The sequence below is a fragment of the Mustela erminea genome, chromosome 16 (genome assembly GCF_009829155.1).
Source record: "Mustela erminea isolate mMusErm1 chromosome 16, mMusErm1.Pri, whole genome shotgun sequence".
NCBI lineage: Eukaryota > Metazoa > Chordata > Mammalia > Carnivora > Mustelidae > Mustela > Mustela erminea.
The window spans coordinates 69599103-69617355 of NC_045629.1; the positions used below are offsets into that span (position 1 = coordinate 69599103).

The following is an 18253-nucleotide window of genomic DNA, read 5'->3' on the forward strand; positions in this document are numbered from 1 at the left end:
TCCAAGGTCAGCGGGAGCTCTGGAATTTCCATAGAAGGGGCCTGGAGCCAATGAAGGGCCCCGATGGGAGTAGAAGGTGTGCAGGAAGCTCCCTGTTTTTACTTAGACGGTATGTTATAGATCTACACCGTCCAATATGGTGGTTATTAGCCACATAAGGCTATTTAAACAAAAGTGAATAAAACTTAATAGTTCCTTGGTCACACTAGCCATACTCCAAGTGCTCAGTAGTCACATGTGGCTGATGGTTAACATATTTGACAATTTCCATCATGGCAGAAAATCGTATCGGACAATACTGTGTAGTTAAAATCATTATGTATTCTAAAAATGCTTTTTCTCCTATCTTTATATTTCAATTTATTTAATGTTTCACTGTAAATTTATTTTTAATCACGGTAAAACACACACAACATACAATCTAGCATCTCGGTCCTTCTTAAGTGTCCAGTTCAATAGCGCTTAGCATATTCACGATGATGCACAAACATCAAAACATGCTTTTACTCAGACCTCAGTGAGGCTGAGAAAGTACTTTTGAGGGTGCTAAAAATGTGTATGACTCAGTGGTTTCCAAGCCTGACTACACATTAGAATTACCTGCAAGTGCTTTAAAAAAATAAAAATGTGAATGCCCAGGATGTCCCCCGGAAGTAGGGACTCAGAACCTCCAGGGAATAGGTCCAGGGATCAGTGTCTTAAAGGCTCACGGGATATCCCAAACTCTCCTGCCTGTAACCAAGCACATTCTACCAGAAGGGGCATACCAGCCCAGAGCCACCTCCTCTGGCCAGACCCACTCCTCTAGCCTCTAGAGACCCCTGCCCTGTGGGAGGTGGCAGGGAAGGGAGTCCCAGGCAAAAAAACCTGCTGTCCACCTCCAGGACTTAGGAGGCCACTCATACTGAGCAAGCTAATATTTTCCAGTTGCCCAAATTCTTCAAGGGGAAGAAAACAAATAAAAAGACACACAGCTCAAGCGGCACTCAATTTTTTTTAACCCACTTAAACTAGACACGAAAAGAAAAACCACTTAGAAACTATGACCAAGGTCGTATATAAAAAGAATCAGCAAAAGAAAGAGGGGATTCAGAGGGGGGGTGCGTATCTTGGCGGGGGGGGGGGGCAGGTTTTGGCGATCCCATCAACTTCAAACGCAGACCTGAAATGGCTCTACAGATTCAACTAAACTGGAGAGCTACTGGGACATCATTAAGTACAGAAAAGCCCTTTTACAAGAGAGTTCCAGGGCTGGACACAAAATAAGTTCAAGGTAAGGAGTTCCCTTAGAAGCGTCATTTGAACTTTGGGTGAACTTATTTAACTCATATAATTAGAGAGGGATGCCAGGCTTGCACAGTCGCCCAGTCTTAGGAACCGAGGGGTTCCCGGGACATATCAACACAGCCCTCTGGCCAGTCACAGAAAAGACTGTGGCTACTTTGTATGGGGACAAGGACAGGAGCCAAGGGTGACAGGCCAGAGCCGGGCCCAGAGCTTCTTTCCCCTCTACACACCCAGAAGAAAAAGAAAGGAGAAGTCCAGGTTGGTCTGTCAGAGAAGACCGGTGAGTGGGAGAGGGAAGGAAGCCACAATAGGTCAATACATCATAAATTCAATGACTTCCACAAAAGTGACAACCAAATGGGAGCCGCCCGCCCCACAACAGTCCCCACAGCATCTGAGCTCAAGTTCGGGCCTAGCTCCCGGCTCCAGGCACAGAAATAAGACCCTGATTCCTTCCTTGAGCCTCCTGTAGAACCCAGCGAGTGGAATTCTGTATGCTGCCCTCTAGAAAGAAATCCATTCCTCCTGCCCCACCACCACCTACAGCACGGTCTAAAGAGCTCCAGCTTTGGGAATCCAATGGGCCAAGGTCTGAACCAATCCCCTTCACCAAGGCCTTGGATAAGTTACCGCCGCTCTTCAAAGAGCCTCAGTTTTCTCATCCGTAAAGTGGGGCTGATGTGAGGATGACGTGAAACCAAGCACACCAAGCACTCAGTGCAAAGCCTGGCACATGGCGGGTTCCCCCCAAGTCCCTGCCGGCCCCGTGTTCGCCACATGCCGTGAACACTGAGCATCTACTATACGCAGGTGGCACACGAGAGCATCTTAAATCGGGAAGCAGCCGAGACACACAGCCCAGGTCCTCCCTGGGCTAAGAGGTGGGGAACACGGACAAGGGGTGGGCTGCTCTGGAATCCACACTGGGTGGCTTGGATTTCACTTTTGGGGGTTTCGTGTGTGACTGTTTGTCAGATACTCAAAGGAAACCTGGCGCAGCCTCCCAACTAATTCAAGGGAGAACCTCCGCCATCAAATACAATGGGCTTTCTCGAAGCTCAGCCAATTAATTTACTCCATTTGTCTCTCCGGTTTGCTACTTAATAAGGCTATATCAGCAGTGCAATCTGCAAACCTGAGTTAAACAGCTTAAGGCATCCATCAGTTCCCTCTAAGGAGCCCCAAATACTTCTCCTCTGATGTCCTAGGCAGCTAACTCTGCCTTTGGCTTTTGTTTGGTTCCAGGAGAGGTATGTCTTTGTTTTTGCAGAGGTGTAGGTTTAAGGGGAAAGTGTCCTGAAGGCAGTTCCGAGAAGTAATGGGAGACCTCGAAATGATCTCATTTTTCCATTCCCAATCTGAGCACCTAAACAGTCTCCTGCAGAAGGAATCTTGCCAGCTCTCACCCATCCCCGGGAAGATGGAAAAGCCCAGATGAAAATTATAGAAACCGTGCCCAACAGATCAATAATTTCAACCTTTTCATCCTCCAAACATTTTAACCACCTCCAATGAGCTGGCCATATTGACAGATAGCATTTCAGCTCTTTCCTTCCCCTGGATGCGAAAGAGCAGTTCAAAGTACAAAGGGTCAGTAGCTGAGAAGCCCTAGGATGGACAGAACATGCTTATACTAAGGAGCTGTTTGCTGTTTACCTCAAATCCAAATTTAACTGGAAATTCTGTATCTTTACTTGCTGAATCATAGCACTGAGCTCAGTGCTTGCAACCTCGCTGGTGCTCAGTAAATGCTCCAGAATTACGAGTACCTGCTACTCTCGTAAGAACTGATAGCTGAGCCAGGCAGAATTCAAACTCTGCTCATCTTCCATGCAAGCCATGACCTAGGATTGACCTTCTCTCCATGTGAGCCATCACTATCTGCAGAAATTCAGAACATAAAGGTTCACGGTGTGTGGGCGCCTGGATGGCTCAGGAGGTTAATTAAGCCTCTGCCTTCGGCTCAGGTCATGATCCCAGGGTCCTAGGACCGAGCCCCACATTGGGCTCTCTGCTCAGCAGGGAGCCTGCTCCCCCCCCCCCCCCCCCCCGCCTGCTTCTCTGCCTACTTGTGATCTCTGTCAAATAAATAAATAAAATCTTTAAAAAAAAAAAAAAAAAAAAAGTTCAGAGCGTGGAGCAACAAGTTCTACACAATTTGGTTAAATATGATATACATGGGATTTTCCCAAGAAACACTCAAGCCAAGACCCCCCTCAAAAAAAGGACTCTTTCTGGGACGCCTGGGTGGCTCAGTTGGTTAGGCCACTGCCTTCGGCTCAGGTCATGATCCCAGAGTCCTGGGATCGAGTCCCACATCGGGCTCCTTGCTCAGTGGGGAGCCTGCTTCTCTCTCTGCCTCTGCCTGCCTCTCTGCCTGCTTGTGTTCTCCCACTCTCTCTCTCTCTCTCTAACAAATAAAAAAATAAAATCTTTAAAAAAAAAAAAAAAAAGGACTCTTTCTAAACGTGGACAAGATTTGCACCTAAAAAGCCAAACAGACTGATCTACACAGCAGAAGTCCTCAGTCTCAGAACAGGTACCCATTCTGGGCAGCTCCCCTGCGGCCAATTTTATGACATCTTCACTTCACCTTCTTCTCCCACGGGCCCAAACTGAGGAAGTTGTAAAATCCTGGGCAAACACAGCCATTTGCTAAGACCAACCAACCCAGGGCCCATCTGTCCTTTACAAGGGCTCTGCTTGTCCTGCCTCTCTGTGTGTCTCCAAAGACAAGGTTGCCAGCCTCCCTCAGAGCACCTGGCTGATCTTGGAGGCCTTCGCTGGGTTTTCAGTATCTTTCTAGAGAAAAAAAAAAATTTTTTTTGAAGAGTAAAAGGGAAGTCCTTCAAAACCTAATCGATGCCCTTCCTTCGTGGCCCCCATAGGCTACTTAATGTTACCTACTTCCAGCCCACAGGACAAGCAGCTCTCCAAGAGCAGGCCTTGCTGGTTCTCTGGCTCCTTGCTGTCCAGCAAGAGAGACCTTCCACATAGCAGGCCCTCGATAAACACGGAGGAAGGGAGCCTCTCGTCTGACAGAAACCCCAAAGCCAGAGCAGTGTGGGGAGGGCAGGGGGAACAACCCTGAAATCATTATCCAGCGCTGGACCCAATACCCACATTCTTGATCTATGATAACTGCGGGGAAAATACCGTGTCATGCCTTCGAACCACAAGAGATTTCCATGGAATTTAAGAAGTCCCTTTACCAGCTCTAATTTTAGGCAGAACTTAGGAGAGAGGCTACCAGTGCAAACAGAGGTAGGGGGCAGTGGAGAGGAACTGAACAAGGCCCCTATTCTGCTCAGCACAGGTGTTGGTAACAGGACACCCCTCTCTACAGGGAGAGGTAGGGTAGGGAATTCGAGGTGTGGTTGGGTGTCCACCCCCCGCCCAGTCCCATTACATAACCCCCAGCACATTCTCGAACCTAGTACAAAGTTCTCCCTGCATCAGGCCCAGTTCAGCTCCTGACATGGTGATTCTTGTGCAACAAGGCTGAGGAAAATATTTGGTTTTCAGCATCTAACTTAAAACACACACACACACACACACACACACACACACACACACACACACACAAAACCCAAGTTAATTATTAAAAGAAGAAAGATATCCACAGTGACTTGCCCTTGAGTTTGGCCAGTCTCTTGGTCTTAAAAGCTCCCCAAACATCACCAAATTCTTTGCTGGTTCAGTTACCTAAGCATTCAAATAAATAGTAAATAAATTAAGAAAACAATAATTTTTAAAAACGAAAAGTATCAAATCCCTGTGTTGTACATCTAAAACTAATATAATGTTATATGTCCATTATATCTCAATAAATTTTTTTTAAAAAAGTAACGGCTCAAACCTTCCTACTGTTGGCAGCATTTAGCCTGTTTTTCTTGGTACTTGAATGGAAACTCCAAAAAGATTCTAGAACCTCTTTAATGTCTAACCATTGTCAAACATCTGAAGCCAGTCAAATGGCCTTTCGCAGCATCAAGCTACTGTTCCCCCAGACAAACAGGCGATGGGCCCTAGCCTCCAGCCACGTGAATCTCATCTCCCCTTTCCTTTGAGACCAGATCACACTAGACAACTTGATTTATGCGGATGGGCGGAAAGGCAGCCAGTAAGTGATTCTGCATACCACCATCATTAGTGGCCACCACCACAGTAGGGTGGAAGACAGGGAAAAAACACAAGGTTTCCTCCCGGCAAGGAATCAATAAGTTATTTAACAGCTGCTGCTAGATCCCAGTGGAACAAGGGTGAAGGTTTCTTCCGCACCCTTCCAGCACCCTGACAGCTGAGGATTTAGCCAGATGAAGGATCCCTAGGAAAAAAAGCAGAAGGTTCCTCTCCAGCTTTTCAATGTCTTGAGGTTTTTGGTGTTGGAAGATGTATGGTGTTAGGCCTTGATACTACTTAATTTTTTTGTTTTCTTTTCTTTTCTTTTTTTTCTCTAAAGAGGAAATTAACTCCCTTCCTGTGTTGCTGTACATTTTGGAGAATCAAATGCTACTAAAAAAAAAAAAAAATTTTTTTTTTCCTTACCCCAGTCCAGCATTACTCCTGGGAAAATAACCTAAAAATTTTCTCAAGATGGCATTCCAAACGGGTTTCTAACATTTACACTTGTCCTTCAAAGCCGATAGAAGGGGACCAAAGACATCAGAAACCCATCATGGCAGTTCAAAGAAGATAAAAAAGAGGATAAACTTGTCATTAGAAAGCCAGCTGACTTCAGATATTAAAGTCTGACTTTCGATTGGTGGTGACTTCATGCACTGCTTATCCTATTAGGCCCAGATTTTTTTAAATTCCCTTTTGAAATGCCACTGCCATCCATTAAAATATTCAACAACTGTCTTCCGCTGTAAACAGTCTTGGAAATCAGTCTACCCCTTTCTTTTTCCTTCCCTCTACTCCCCAAAAGTCTGGAATCCTACAGACCCCGAAGAAAGTTTTAGTCTTTCCCTCCAGTTTGCTTTTCAAATCTTTGCCAAAACAAAACAAACAACCTTAAAATAAATGCCTTCCCACAGGATGTTGAACAAACCCTACTAAACTCAAAGGGAAAGAAGTCAGGAACCACAAACTATAGATCCAGCACTGAAAGGGCATTAAATAAAACTTTATTTTTAAACTGGAATCTTGAGAGGGAAAAACAGGCCACCTTAGCACCCACAAATTCCCCTGGCCAGAATGCTAGAGGGCAGCCCCGGGCTGACAGACAGACAACGGAGGGCCCATCCTGTGGTGGGCTATCTTCTGAAAGGCTTTGGGTTCAAAACTATAAACACAAACAACCGGGATTGGATGGATTGTGGATTAAGGAACAAAGAGAGAGAGAGAGAAAAAAAAAAACCCTCTGGATTTTTTTTTCCCCCCCAGCGACTGCAGTGGGCAGAACTTTTAGGTCACTGGGTCCTTATTACTACTCAGAGACTGGAAACATCCATTTCTCTTCAAAAAAAAAAACAAAAAACAAAAAAAAAACACACAAGCAACTTCACCAACCCATCTCAAATTCTTCCCCTGGTGATCAAAATACACGTGTGCCTCAAACCAAATCTTTGATTATAAGGCGTACAGAATTTAAGTTAACAAGCAATACCCCAGAGTCTGAGGCGGGGACACCGATCTTTGTCTCAAAAGAGCACTTCAATAAGTCAATGTGGATTGAGGGCAAAGGAATGAAAGAGGCAGTCTTTGAACAGGAATAATCCATCTAATTCCAAGTGGCTGGATTAGAGGCATTCCTGGACAAGCAGGGTCTAGAGGAAGATAATGCTACATGAATGTCAATTTCTCACAAAAAAAAAAAAAAGAAGAAGAAGAAGAAGAAAGAAAGGAAGATAAAGAAAGAAAACCACTACACACAGGCTCTGCAGGAGGCCCAAGACCAGGATGGAGGCACCTTGGAAAAGTTCACCCTTGGGGAGATGGCAGTTGGTTCTAAAAGGGGGAAGCAGGCGTGACAGCTGAGCATTCCTTCACAAAGTCCATCTCCCAGGCCAAACCCTCTCTAAACCTTACACTTCATCAGACAAAAGCTCCTCCAAACGCCCAGGCAGCGGCTGAAGAGGGGCTGTCCACACCCACCGGCTGTACAGCTTTCCCAACCTGCCTACTCGTTTGGAAGCCGAGCTTTTAATTAAACACCACCTCCCCGGATCTGTTGAGGCAAACTGGGGCTGGGTAAGAGCCAAAGAGAAGCTCCCTAAATACACATGAAAAAAAAAAAAAAAATCCCCCCACCGCCTCCAATTCCCACCTCCAGCCAGCTCGCGAGGCTGGTTATATTTCCTTTGGATGAGTAACCCAGGGCCCCGGTCTATCTCTATGCACGAGAAAATCCACATCCAAGGATCAGGTTATCCCCTGTCCCACCCTTTGCAGGAAAAAACCAGGGTGTTGTTCCCCGCCCCCAATGCACACACACACACACACACACACACACGCACACGCGCACGCGCGCACACGGGGAGAAACACACACACACACACACAAAATCTTCACAATCCTTCCAAGAGAAAACCTGGAGTCTGTGTATGTTGGGTGGGTGTGTGGGGAAATACAGTTGTTTAGGAGAACCCAATCTTGCCTTCAGGCTGGGAGCGTCAGCCAGTGGAAGGAGGGTCCCCAGCAAGGCTACTCTGGGAACTTCTGCTCCGCGGCCTCGGGGAGGGCTGAGGGAAGGCATGCACACCCTCACCAGCTTAGGAACAGCCTAATTAATGCCTAATTTGCTCAGATCCGCCCCCCTTCCCCCCGCCAGGTGGACCTGAAAGCCAAGGAGGGAGAGGGAGGCCTCTCTCCCAGGCTCTCGGACGGGGGGAGGGGAGAGGGCCAGTTCCCGCGGCCGGGCACAGCCCGCATACCCCTCCCCACCAACGCGCCAGCCCCCCCACCCCCCACCCCCCACCCCGGACTCGGGGGAATCAGGTGTCCGCCCAGGGACCCAGTCTTCACGGGTCGCAGACACTCCGTCCAGCGACAGACAATGGAAAACTTGGACCCGGGGCCCTGCGCCCCCATGGAAACGAGATGGTGCCGCCCCCTGGGACAATGAGCGTGGAGAGGGCAGGGGGCATCAGACACCCCCAGAGAAGCAGCCCGCCCGGTGACCCAGCAGAGCCCGGAGCGGCGCCGCGGGTGAGCAGGTGACACCGGGCCGGAGCGCTCCCGCAGGTGGCCGGCGGCCACCGCTCAGGCAAGGGCCGGGCGGCTGGCCCGGGGGTGGAGGCGAAGCACCGCGGCGAGGTCCGTGCGCGGCCGCGACCGCGGCCACCGCAGCCGCGCCCCCGGCGTCCTACCTTCATGTCGCTGATGATGGTCTGGAAGAGGCCTCCGAGCGCGCTGCATTCCTTCTCAATCACAGCCTCCATTTTCCCGGCGCCGGCAGGGAGAGGACACACACTCGGGGCCGCCTGGACCGTGCGCGGGGCCGGGGCTCGCTCACCCGCGAGCAATTCCACTCTCCCAGCGACCCACCTCCGACTCACAGCCTCTTCTGCAAAGGGGACGAAGTGCCCAAGATCGGCTGTCCTCTGCCCCAAATACTAACAATAATTTTAAAAGCCAAACTGCTCTGCGGGGTGATTCGCCTACATGCAGTGCTCGGCTCCTGGCCTTAAAAATGCCCGGAGAAGACTGACAATCAGGCCACCACTGGTGCCCACGACAGAAACAGCAAAGCCCATCTTGAAACAGAGAAAACCGCCCGCTGACCTGGGGCCAGCGCCATTTAAAAATGCAGGATTTTCTAATTTAATAATATTTTTGAAATTAAAAAAAAAAATCGCCCAACAGCAGAACGCGTCTGCTCGCGGCGTCCGGATCTGTTGCTCGCAGCCGCGGCCGCCGCCTCCTTTTCACTCCTGCGCGCCCGGCCCCGGCGCTCGCTCTGGCGCGGCTCCCGGGGACGTTCGGAGGGGCGCACGCGCGCTCGCGGCCGTGCGTCCGCCGCGGGGGCGCGGGGAGGGCGCGCGCTCGCGGCCGTGCGTCCGCCGCACGCGGGCGGGGCTAGGAGCGCGTGCCCGGGAGGCGCATGGAGCGCACGCAGCCGAGGCGAACCCGCGGGCGGTGCGGCGAGGATTCCACCCCCCGCGGGAGCCGCCTGCTTCTCGGAGCACGCACCGAGCACCCGCTCCTGCCCTGGCCGCGGGTCGCCGCGCGGAGAGGGCGTGTCAGCGCGCCGCTGGTCTAGCGCTCACCCCACAATGGCTGCGAGCGCCGGGAACCGAGGGTATACCGCCGCTCCCCCGGGCCTTGCCGGGTGGCACGCTTAGCGCAGTGCCCAGCGCATTATAGTGAGCGCTCAGTAGGGCGGGAAAACTGCTGCTGCTGCTGCTGCTGCTGCTGCTGCTGCTACTGCTACTGCTACTGCTGCAGCCTTTTGAGAAAAAAAGCCCTTTCTGTGATACCAGGACTGCAACGCCAGTCACGACTGCCGACAGCATTCCTAATTTGTAATTAATTTGTAATTAACAAATATGTAATTAAGGAGAGTTTGGGGGCGTATCCTGTGGCTAGATGCCCAGTTCAATAAAAGTTGCAGGATGCTGGGAAAGTGGATCGATTTGCCATTGCAAAATAAATGGCACTGAGCTATTTTATACTGTCTTCGATTTCTGTATATTGTTGACTGCCTGTGACTTGGATGGCGTTTTTTGTTGTTGTTTAGGGGTGTGTGTGTTTCCCAGGCCCACTGGGGGCATTGGGTGTTGGTGTCACTGCAGAGAGCCCTGTTGGGACGTTTAACCTGGAAAGAGCGTAAATGTTCCTGAGCTGATTGGGAGGCTGGTGGTTCATTCTCATAGCTCCACCGCCTAACTGCCCAGAGCCGGAGCCCTCATTTAGATTACCACCAAAGAGGCAAGGGAGAAGGGAATCAAATGAGCGGCTTTTAAAGACCTTTAAACGCAAGCACCTAGCTCTTGACTAATCCCCTGACCTGTGAGCTGATCATGTGAAGCACAAAGCACAACAAGAGGAAAATACTGGGGAGGAGACAAAAAAAAAAAAAAAAAAAAAGCAAAATGCTGTAGACTTGCGTCAGACTCACTCACTCAATAATAGGTAAAGTTCTGGCTTTAAAAACTGCATGAATCAAGGAAATGCTTGGTGGACATACCACAGCTGCAGGAGGTAATTTTACCCTCGGTCACTCTGCCCAACTCTTAATTGCAACCCATCTCTACCCCTCTCCCAAAAATCGTAAGGAGGAGCGTTATTTCTGGAATTAACCAATCTCTTGGAAAACCGTGCTGGATCCTATCCCCAAGATTATGTGGATGTGTAAGTCACATCTTCACCTTGCCAATAATAGTGTTTGACATACAGTTTGCTCTCAGTCATTATCACTGTGATTTTTAATACTTTTGGTATTATAGTGATCAGGTCACTGTTTATAGAGCCTGATTATACTGGGTTCAAACTCCAGTTTACAACCTACTAACTAATTCTATGACGTTGGGCCAAACTAATTGGACCTCGGTTTCCTCATCTGTAAGTGGGGATAAAAACTTCATAGGGCTGTAGTGACTTTCACTTGCACTAACATATGTAAAGCATTCAAAACAGTTCCTGGCATATGGTAAGTAAGCACTCAATAAATCTTACAGACGTAGCTTATTTGTAATAACCAGCCACTAGGGGCGCCTGGGTGGCTCAGTGGGTTAAAGCCTCTGCCTTCGGCTCGGGTCATGATCCCAGGTCGTGGGATCGAGCCCGGCGTCAGGCTCTCTGCTCGGCAGGGAGCCTGCTTCCTCCCCTCTCTCTCTCTCTCTGCCTGCCTCTCTGCCTACTTGTGATCGCTGTCTGTCAAATAAATAAATAAAATCTTAAAAAAAAAAAAGTTTAAAAAAAAAAGCTTAAAAAAAATAAAAAATAACCAGCCACTATTCATAATAGCCAAGAGGTGGGAACAACCTATATGCCCATAATGGATGAATGAAGAAAACATGGTATGTATAGGTATAGACGGTGGGATATCATTCAGCCTCAAAGGAAATCATGCAGTACGTAACAGCATGGATACAACTTGAGGACTTTATAATAAGGGAAATAAACCAACTACAGGATAAATACTGCATGATTCCACTTATATTCCACTAGTTAAAATACTCAAATTTGTAGAATGGCTGCCAGGCACCAGGGTTGGGGGAAGGCCACAGTAATGGGGAGTTGCTAGCCAATGGACACAAAGTCTCAATTACACAAGATGAAGTAAGTCTAGTGAATGAGAGGTTTTGCACAAAAAAGGGACAACATCAGATTGACACCCCTACATCACATTCTTTCCCCAGATTTAAGCATCCCTCGAACTCTCTCCTCCCTTCAAAATGCCCAGCACTGGCTAGGCAGACATCAAGATCTGACTAACATGCAATTCCTCCCAGGAGTGTGTGCCTTTTTTTTTTTCTTTTTTTTAAATAGCTCCTAGGAGGAGGAACCCAGAGGAATGAAGCTTTACTAAAGGAATTTCAAGTCGTGTGATCTCAGAAAGGAGAGATTGAGAAGCCAGGAAGCCTTCTGAACGCCACTCCCATCACCCTCCTTGACCTGGGAGAGAGCGGTTCAGGATAACCTCCACCACCTCGGAGCTCTGAGACTTCTGGCAGGTTGTTTGATCTCTGGAGACAGCCTCTGTTTGATTGCAGGTTCCTGATCCGTGGCCTGTTTCCAGGGTTAAAGTAGATATCAAATGCCTCTCCCATAGGAGTCTACCCAAAGGACTTCCCTTGCCTCTCAGAAGTGATTCTCAGCCCCATATACACCAGGAGCTCTGCCTGGTCCCCAGACTTGGCAATTGGAATCCCCTGGGGAATTTTAAAACACCTGTGCCTGAGTTCCACGACCAGGGAGCCTGATTTAATTCATCTGGGCCATGGCCTGAGCATCAGGACTTTTTAAAACTCCCCAAACGATTCTAATGTGCAGCAAATTTGAGAATTCTGATCCAAGGAATTCTGAAAGAAGCCACTCATGTTCCAGTCCTACCCCTAAACAATTAGAGTCTCTGGGAACAGGGCTCCAGATTTTTTTGAATGTATTTTACACATTTCATTCCATCCCCATAAAAGAACATAGAGTCATATGCTCGTGTGCATGCATATTTTGTCATTATTTGTTTTACACAAAGAGAATCACATCACAGTGGCTTTTCTGCATCTTGTTATTAACACTTCCTCTTGAGGTGTTTGGGTGGCTCAGTCAGTGAAATGTCTGCCTTCAGCTCAGGTCATGATCCCAGGGGCCTGGGATTGACCCCTGCATCAGGCTCCTCATCAACAGGGAGACTGCTTCTCCCTCTCCCTCTGCCCCTTCTCCTTGCTCAGGTTCACTCACCCTGTCAAATAAATAAATAAAATCTTTTAAAAAATAAATTAAAAAAAAAAAACAAACACTTCCTGTTAACACTTTATACCATGAACAACTCCTGGGGCACCTGGGTGGCTCAGTCAGTTAAGCATCTGACTCTTGGTTTCAGCTCAGGTTATGATCTCACAGTCAAGGGATCAAGTCCCACATCAGGCTCCACGCTCAGCACAGAGTCTGCTTTGTCTCTCCCTCTGCCCACTTGTACTCCCTCTCTCTCTCGAAAATAGGTAAATAAATAAAATCTTTTTTTAAAAATCCTATAGAAATATCTCCAGGTCAATTAATATTATTCCAATACATTTTTTTATTTAATTTTTTTTTTTACTTTGCTATAATCTCAGATGTACAGAAACAAGCAAGAAGAGTGCAGAGACTTCCACATTCACCCTGCATTAGCTCATCTGAATGTTAACCCATTACGGTATTTCCTATGTGTCTCCATGTGCTTTGGGGGTCCCACATGAGATTCCAGCGTGTGTCCAGGTTGCAAGGGGAGGCCTCAGGGATGCCATGAAATTCCAGGCAATTGTCTGTAATGCTTCTGACTTGCAAGGGATCCTTGCACAGGGGCATCTGTGCAAGGTGATGAAGAGGGTAGGCTCAGAGTCAAGCTGACCAGGTATGAATTCTGACTTCTTTACTTCCCAGCTTTTCATGCCTCAGTTTCTTCATCTATAAAATAGATAATGGAAGTGCAGACTCCCAAGGGTTTGTGAGGCCTAAAGGGGATGTACTCACACAGTGAGTACTCAGTCAAGATTAGCTATTAACATGTACTGATCATCACCATGGCTCATCTGTGAGATAAAATTGGTTCAAGTTCCCCCTCATGACCTAGGAGCAGAACTTTTATGAGCCCCTACCCACTCCATCCCTTGGAAAAATTGGGGAGTTGTCAGTAGATAAAAGTGTCTCAAATTTACAAATTGGAGGCCTTTTTGAAAATGAAACCAGCAATAATCAACAAATACTATCTGGGGGCACCTGGGTGGCTCAGTGGGTTAAGCCTCTGCCTTCAGCTCAGGTCATGATCTCAGGGTCCTGGGATCGAGTCCCACATCAGGCTCTCTGCTCAGCAGGGAGCCTGCTTCCTCCCCTCTCTCTCTCTGCCTGCCTCTCTACCTACTTGTAATCTCTGTCTATCAAATAAAGAAATAAAATTAAAATAAAAAAAACAAATACTATCTGTTGTGGTGATTCACTGTAAGAGTTGTTTTTTATGTGTTGGTGGATGGTGACCTGTGGTACGCCCAAGGATAATAGAAACTTGGTGTACAGAATGTGTCACTGAGGCAGGAAACTAATGAAAGAAGGTTACCCTCATGAACGGCTTGGTAGCCAGGCCAAAGTAAGGCTGGAATGGTGGGGTCACAAGCCCATCCTGTCTGGGGGGAGGGGGGCCAGGCAGCATACCTGCGTGAAGTAGGCCAACTGTAAGTTCGTAAGAGGAGCGGGGGAGCTCGTGCTCTAGTCCCAGGCCAAGCCAGAAGGTGTGCCCTTAATTGCCCTGCATTCCACTCCTTCCAGAGGGGCTGAAACTTAGCATCTTGATGTGAGGTTTTCTAAGATCTAAATATTTTTAAACTTCCCAGTTTTTAAAGTCTCCTCTTCAGGCCAGTTTGTAGCATCTGACCATGGCAATCACATAGAGAGGCTGGTTCTTAGGGAAGATGTAAAAGAGGGGAGAAAATATAAGGGACTGTTCAAGGAAGAGGGATCCTATCTAATGGTTCTAAGTCACCAGGAAGGTGTGCCTGCCCTGTACTTGGGTAGGGATGGTTCGGTCCATTCCTGAGACATTTCTTGAGCATCTACTCTGTGTTGAGCCAAACCTCTCCCAGGAGCATCTGATTTCCTTCTCCTTGTTTATATTGTCCCAGGCTGCCTGCTGACTCCTAATTTGGCAAAATTAGTTACCTGGATATTGAATAACCTTGATATTGAGAAAGGGGCTTGCAGGGGAGCACACATTCACATTGCAAATTATAGAACAAGACTGTCCAGGATCTGATCTCTTCCTCGTCTCAAGCTTAGCTTTTACTGTTCCATACAATCACAATGAGAAAAAGGGGAGTTTTGTAAGTAAGATACAAGTTCTGGTTAGAATAGCAGCAAAAAGAGTGAAAAGCATATTAGAACCCCTTACTTTTAACATACCACATGAAGCAATTGAAAAACACCTAGTTATATATAATTTAATCAGAGACAACTGCATTTGTCAAAAAACGGAAAATACTGGGGCACCTGGGTGGCTCAGAGGTTTGAGCCTCTGCCTTTGGCTCAGGTCATGGTCTCAGGGTCCTGGGATCGAACCCCGCATCAAGCCCCGCATCAAGCCCCACATCGAGCCCCACATCGAGCCCCACATCAAGCCCCACATCGGGCTCTCTGCTCAGAGGGGAGCCTGCTTCCCCCTCTCTCTGCCTGCTGCTCTGCCTACTTATCTCTCTCTGTCAAATAAATAAGATCTTTAAAAACAAATGGAAAATACCATACATTCTGCAAAACCCTACATTTCCCTATGTAAACATTTTACTGTGTGGTTTTTTTTAAAAGCATATTCACAGAGCTGTGTGAACAACACCACAACCAATTTTATAACATTTTCATCAAAGCAACCCCTTCCCATTAGTATTTACCTCGACCTCTCCCACCCCAGCCCTTGACATCCACTGATCAACTCTTTGCCACTGGGGATTTGCCTATTGTGGACATTTCATGTAAATGAAATCATACATCGGCCTTTCTCATCTGGCCTCTTTCACTTAGTGTAATGTTTACAAGGTTCATCCACATTGTAGCACATTTCTGTTCTTCCTTCTTTTTTATGGCTGAATAACCTATTGTAGACATAGACCACATTTTGTTTATCCATTCTTCAGCTGATGAACATTTGAATTGTTTCCTCTTTGACTACTATGGATAAAGGTGCTATAAACATTCATGTGTGAGTTTTTGTGTGGACATGCATTTTCAGTTCTCTTGGGTATATATTTATAGTGGAATTGCTAGGTCATATAGAATATCTACTTGCAAACTTTTGGGGGAATTGTCAGGCCATTTTCCAATAAATGGTTTCTTAGTCCATATAATCTCATTAGGTTTTTCACAACATGAGGTAGCTCTAATGTCAGTCTATTCAGAACAGTGACACCGTCTAACTGCATCAAGAGATTTGGCTCCTGTGTCATCCCCAGCTAGTCGCTGGGGGTGTGGTAAACCCCTCCATGACCTGGCTTTGCACCCATAGCAAACTGTTTATGGATTCTTCCAGTAGCATGATTTTAGAAATTTTAAATTTATTTTAGAACAGTTCTATTGTTTAGATGTTTCTAGCACTGAGACCCCCAGGTAAACAAAATTCTACTATAATACTATAATTAATATTCTGTCTATATCTGTCTCTCGTAAATCTGACTAGCAGGGGTCTATCACTGAGAGTCCATTAACTCACTGACAAGGCCAAGTTCTGCACCTACAAACCTGCTTTCTGGTTTCTTTGGACAGCAGAGTATATAAAATGGCCTGGGAATTAGGCAATTAGGGAATTGGGGAATTGGGTGCAAGAAACTAAACACCAGCCACTTAACATGGATAGTCTTTGCTATGCCCGCTTTGCACATTTAAGTGATGGAGGTGGCTCGGGGCTTCCTCTCTCCAGCAACCCCACAGACATGCCTATAATTTCAGGAGGTTTTGCTAGGGCAGATGCAAGGTTCCTTCTCATGTGTCTTGGGCTTTTGTTTAAATTAACAGTAAGCACAGGGGCATAGGAGACCTGTCTGTAATGTGATAAGGTAGATTTGACATGAGTTTGGAGTCATAGAGATTAAAGTTCAAATGCTATGTTTCCATATTACAGCTGTGTCCATCAGCAAATTACTTGGCCTGCCCATGCCATTCATAAAATGCAAAATAGTCTCTTTCTTTCTTCCTACTTCTTTTTTTTTTTTAAGATTTTATTTGTTTATTTGTCAGAGAGAGACGCAGTGAGAGGGATCACAAGCAAGGGGAGTGGGAAGGGAGAAAGAGGCCCCTCGCCCAGCAGGGAGCCCAATGTGGGGCTCAATCCCAGGACCCTGGGATCATGACCTGAGCGGGAGGCAGATGCTTAACAACTGAGCCACCCAGGTGCCTAAAAACGCAAAATACTCTTACTTCTAAATCTTGAAGATTAGAGACAATGATGTGGTTCCTGAGCCTAAGTTGTAACAGGCACTCAAGAGTGTGTGTGTGTGTGTGTGTGTGTGTGTGTGTGTGTGCGTGCGTGTGCAAACGTGCATGTATGTGGTTCTCAACCAGACTGCTGGCATTCTCTCTTTAGATTTTTCAATATGGAAGGCTTTGTTTGGGGTAACAGGGGTGAATTTAGGCCACTGAGCCAGGAGACATTTAATCAATTGTTTCAAAGCAGTTCTGCCTTGTTTACTTTTAATAATGGGTTTGTTTGCTTTTAATAATAAGACCCAGACCCAGCCCTTCTATTTTCTGAAGCCGGGGAGTAAATGGATGCTTGGGAACCAGCACTCAGCAGCAATCTCTGCAGCCGCAAGTGGCCAGGGGCCCCAGGCAACAAGTGAGAACAGGTTGTGCGTGGGGAAACATTCATTTGCAGAGGGTAATGATATTTACCTGCGATCCTATCCAGCAGCTTCAAAAGTGGTGGCCAGAATTACCCAACTAATGAGCACAACATCCCTTGGCCTTCTGGCCCCAAGGCAAGAATGATGTTACGTAATATCTCCCCAGTAATGCCCATCAGGAGACAGAGGGAGAAAAAAGAACTTGCCCACCTGAGCTTTCACTAGCTGTGGGACCTCCGGGGAGTCAGAGATCCTTCTGGGGCCTTACTTTCCTCTGTAAAATGAGAGAGAGGGTTGGTACCTTTCAGGTGATGTTACAAGTGTCCTCCATGTGATGATGGCTGACCTTCAGACCTGATTTCAGGCTCACTCTCGATCTTTGTTGACTTTACATATATATAGGCATGTCTGTCTGTCTCCTGGAGTACATGTATGTTTGGGAACAGCTGGAAAAAGATGGGGAAGAGATAAATGCTGTTTCTTGCAGGTGGTGACCCAGAGAGGCATTCCCAGTGGAAGAACAAAGTCACTTCCCAGGTGATGCTTGGTTGCTTAAGGCACGCCCCCCCGCCCCCCCCACTACCTTGCATTCTTGGATTCTCCCTACCACTTTGTCTGTCACTAGACAAAGCAGAAGGAAGCACTATCCATTAGCATCTCCCAGCTGTGACTGGGGCACTTCTTTCCCCCCAAAAAACTTGTTTATATTTATTTTACTCTAAATCTATTTTAACCTAAATATATTGAAGAAGGAGAGGCCTACCCATCTCACTCTTCCTATAGACATGTATTTTCTGGAACAAATTCAAACCCAATCATCAAATGAAAATAAATTTCCACGAGCTGTTCCCCATAATTTCAATTTTTCTGATAGGGAGCTTACGACATCAAATGGTAACCATTCTCTCGTTGGTCATAGTTATTTATTTGAAATAATATCTTTATCCTGAGTTGGATCCTTTTCCCCCATTGAAGGGAATTTTCTTAAGGACCTATAGTCA

The 18253-nt window shown here is 47.0% G+C and overlaps 1 protein-coding gene across 18 annotated transcripts in view; it reads right to left on the reverse strand.

Annotated features, from left to right (window-relative positions):
• Window positions 1-9215, reverse strand: part of MTSS1 (MTSS I-BAR domain containing 1) — a 157754-nt gene extending 148539 nt beyond the window's left edge. For 7 of the 18 annotated variants that reach the window (XM_032315978.1, XM_032315967.1, XM_032315973.1 and 4 more), the window contains exon 1: window positions 8601-9212. In XM_032315978.1, the coding sequence (XP_032171869.1) occupies window positions 8601-8672 (72 nt within the window). In that variant the 5' untranslated portion in view covers window positions 8673-9212. Of the gene's footprint in view, window positions 1-8600 lie in introns of all 18 variants that reach the window. The other 11 variants (XM_032315972.1, XM_032315962.1, XM_032315957.1 and 8 more) reach the window with 5 other exon arrangements.
• Window positions 9216-18253: the final 9038 nt, after the last annotated feature.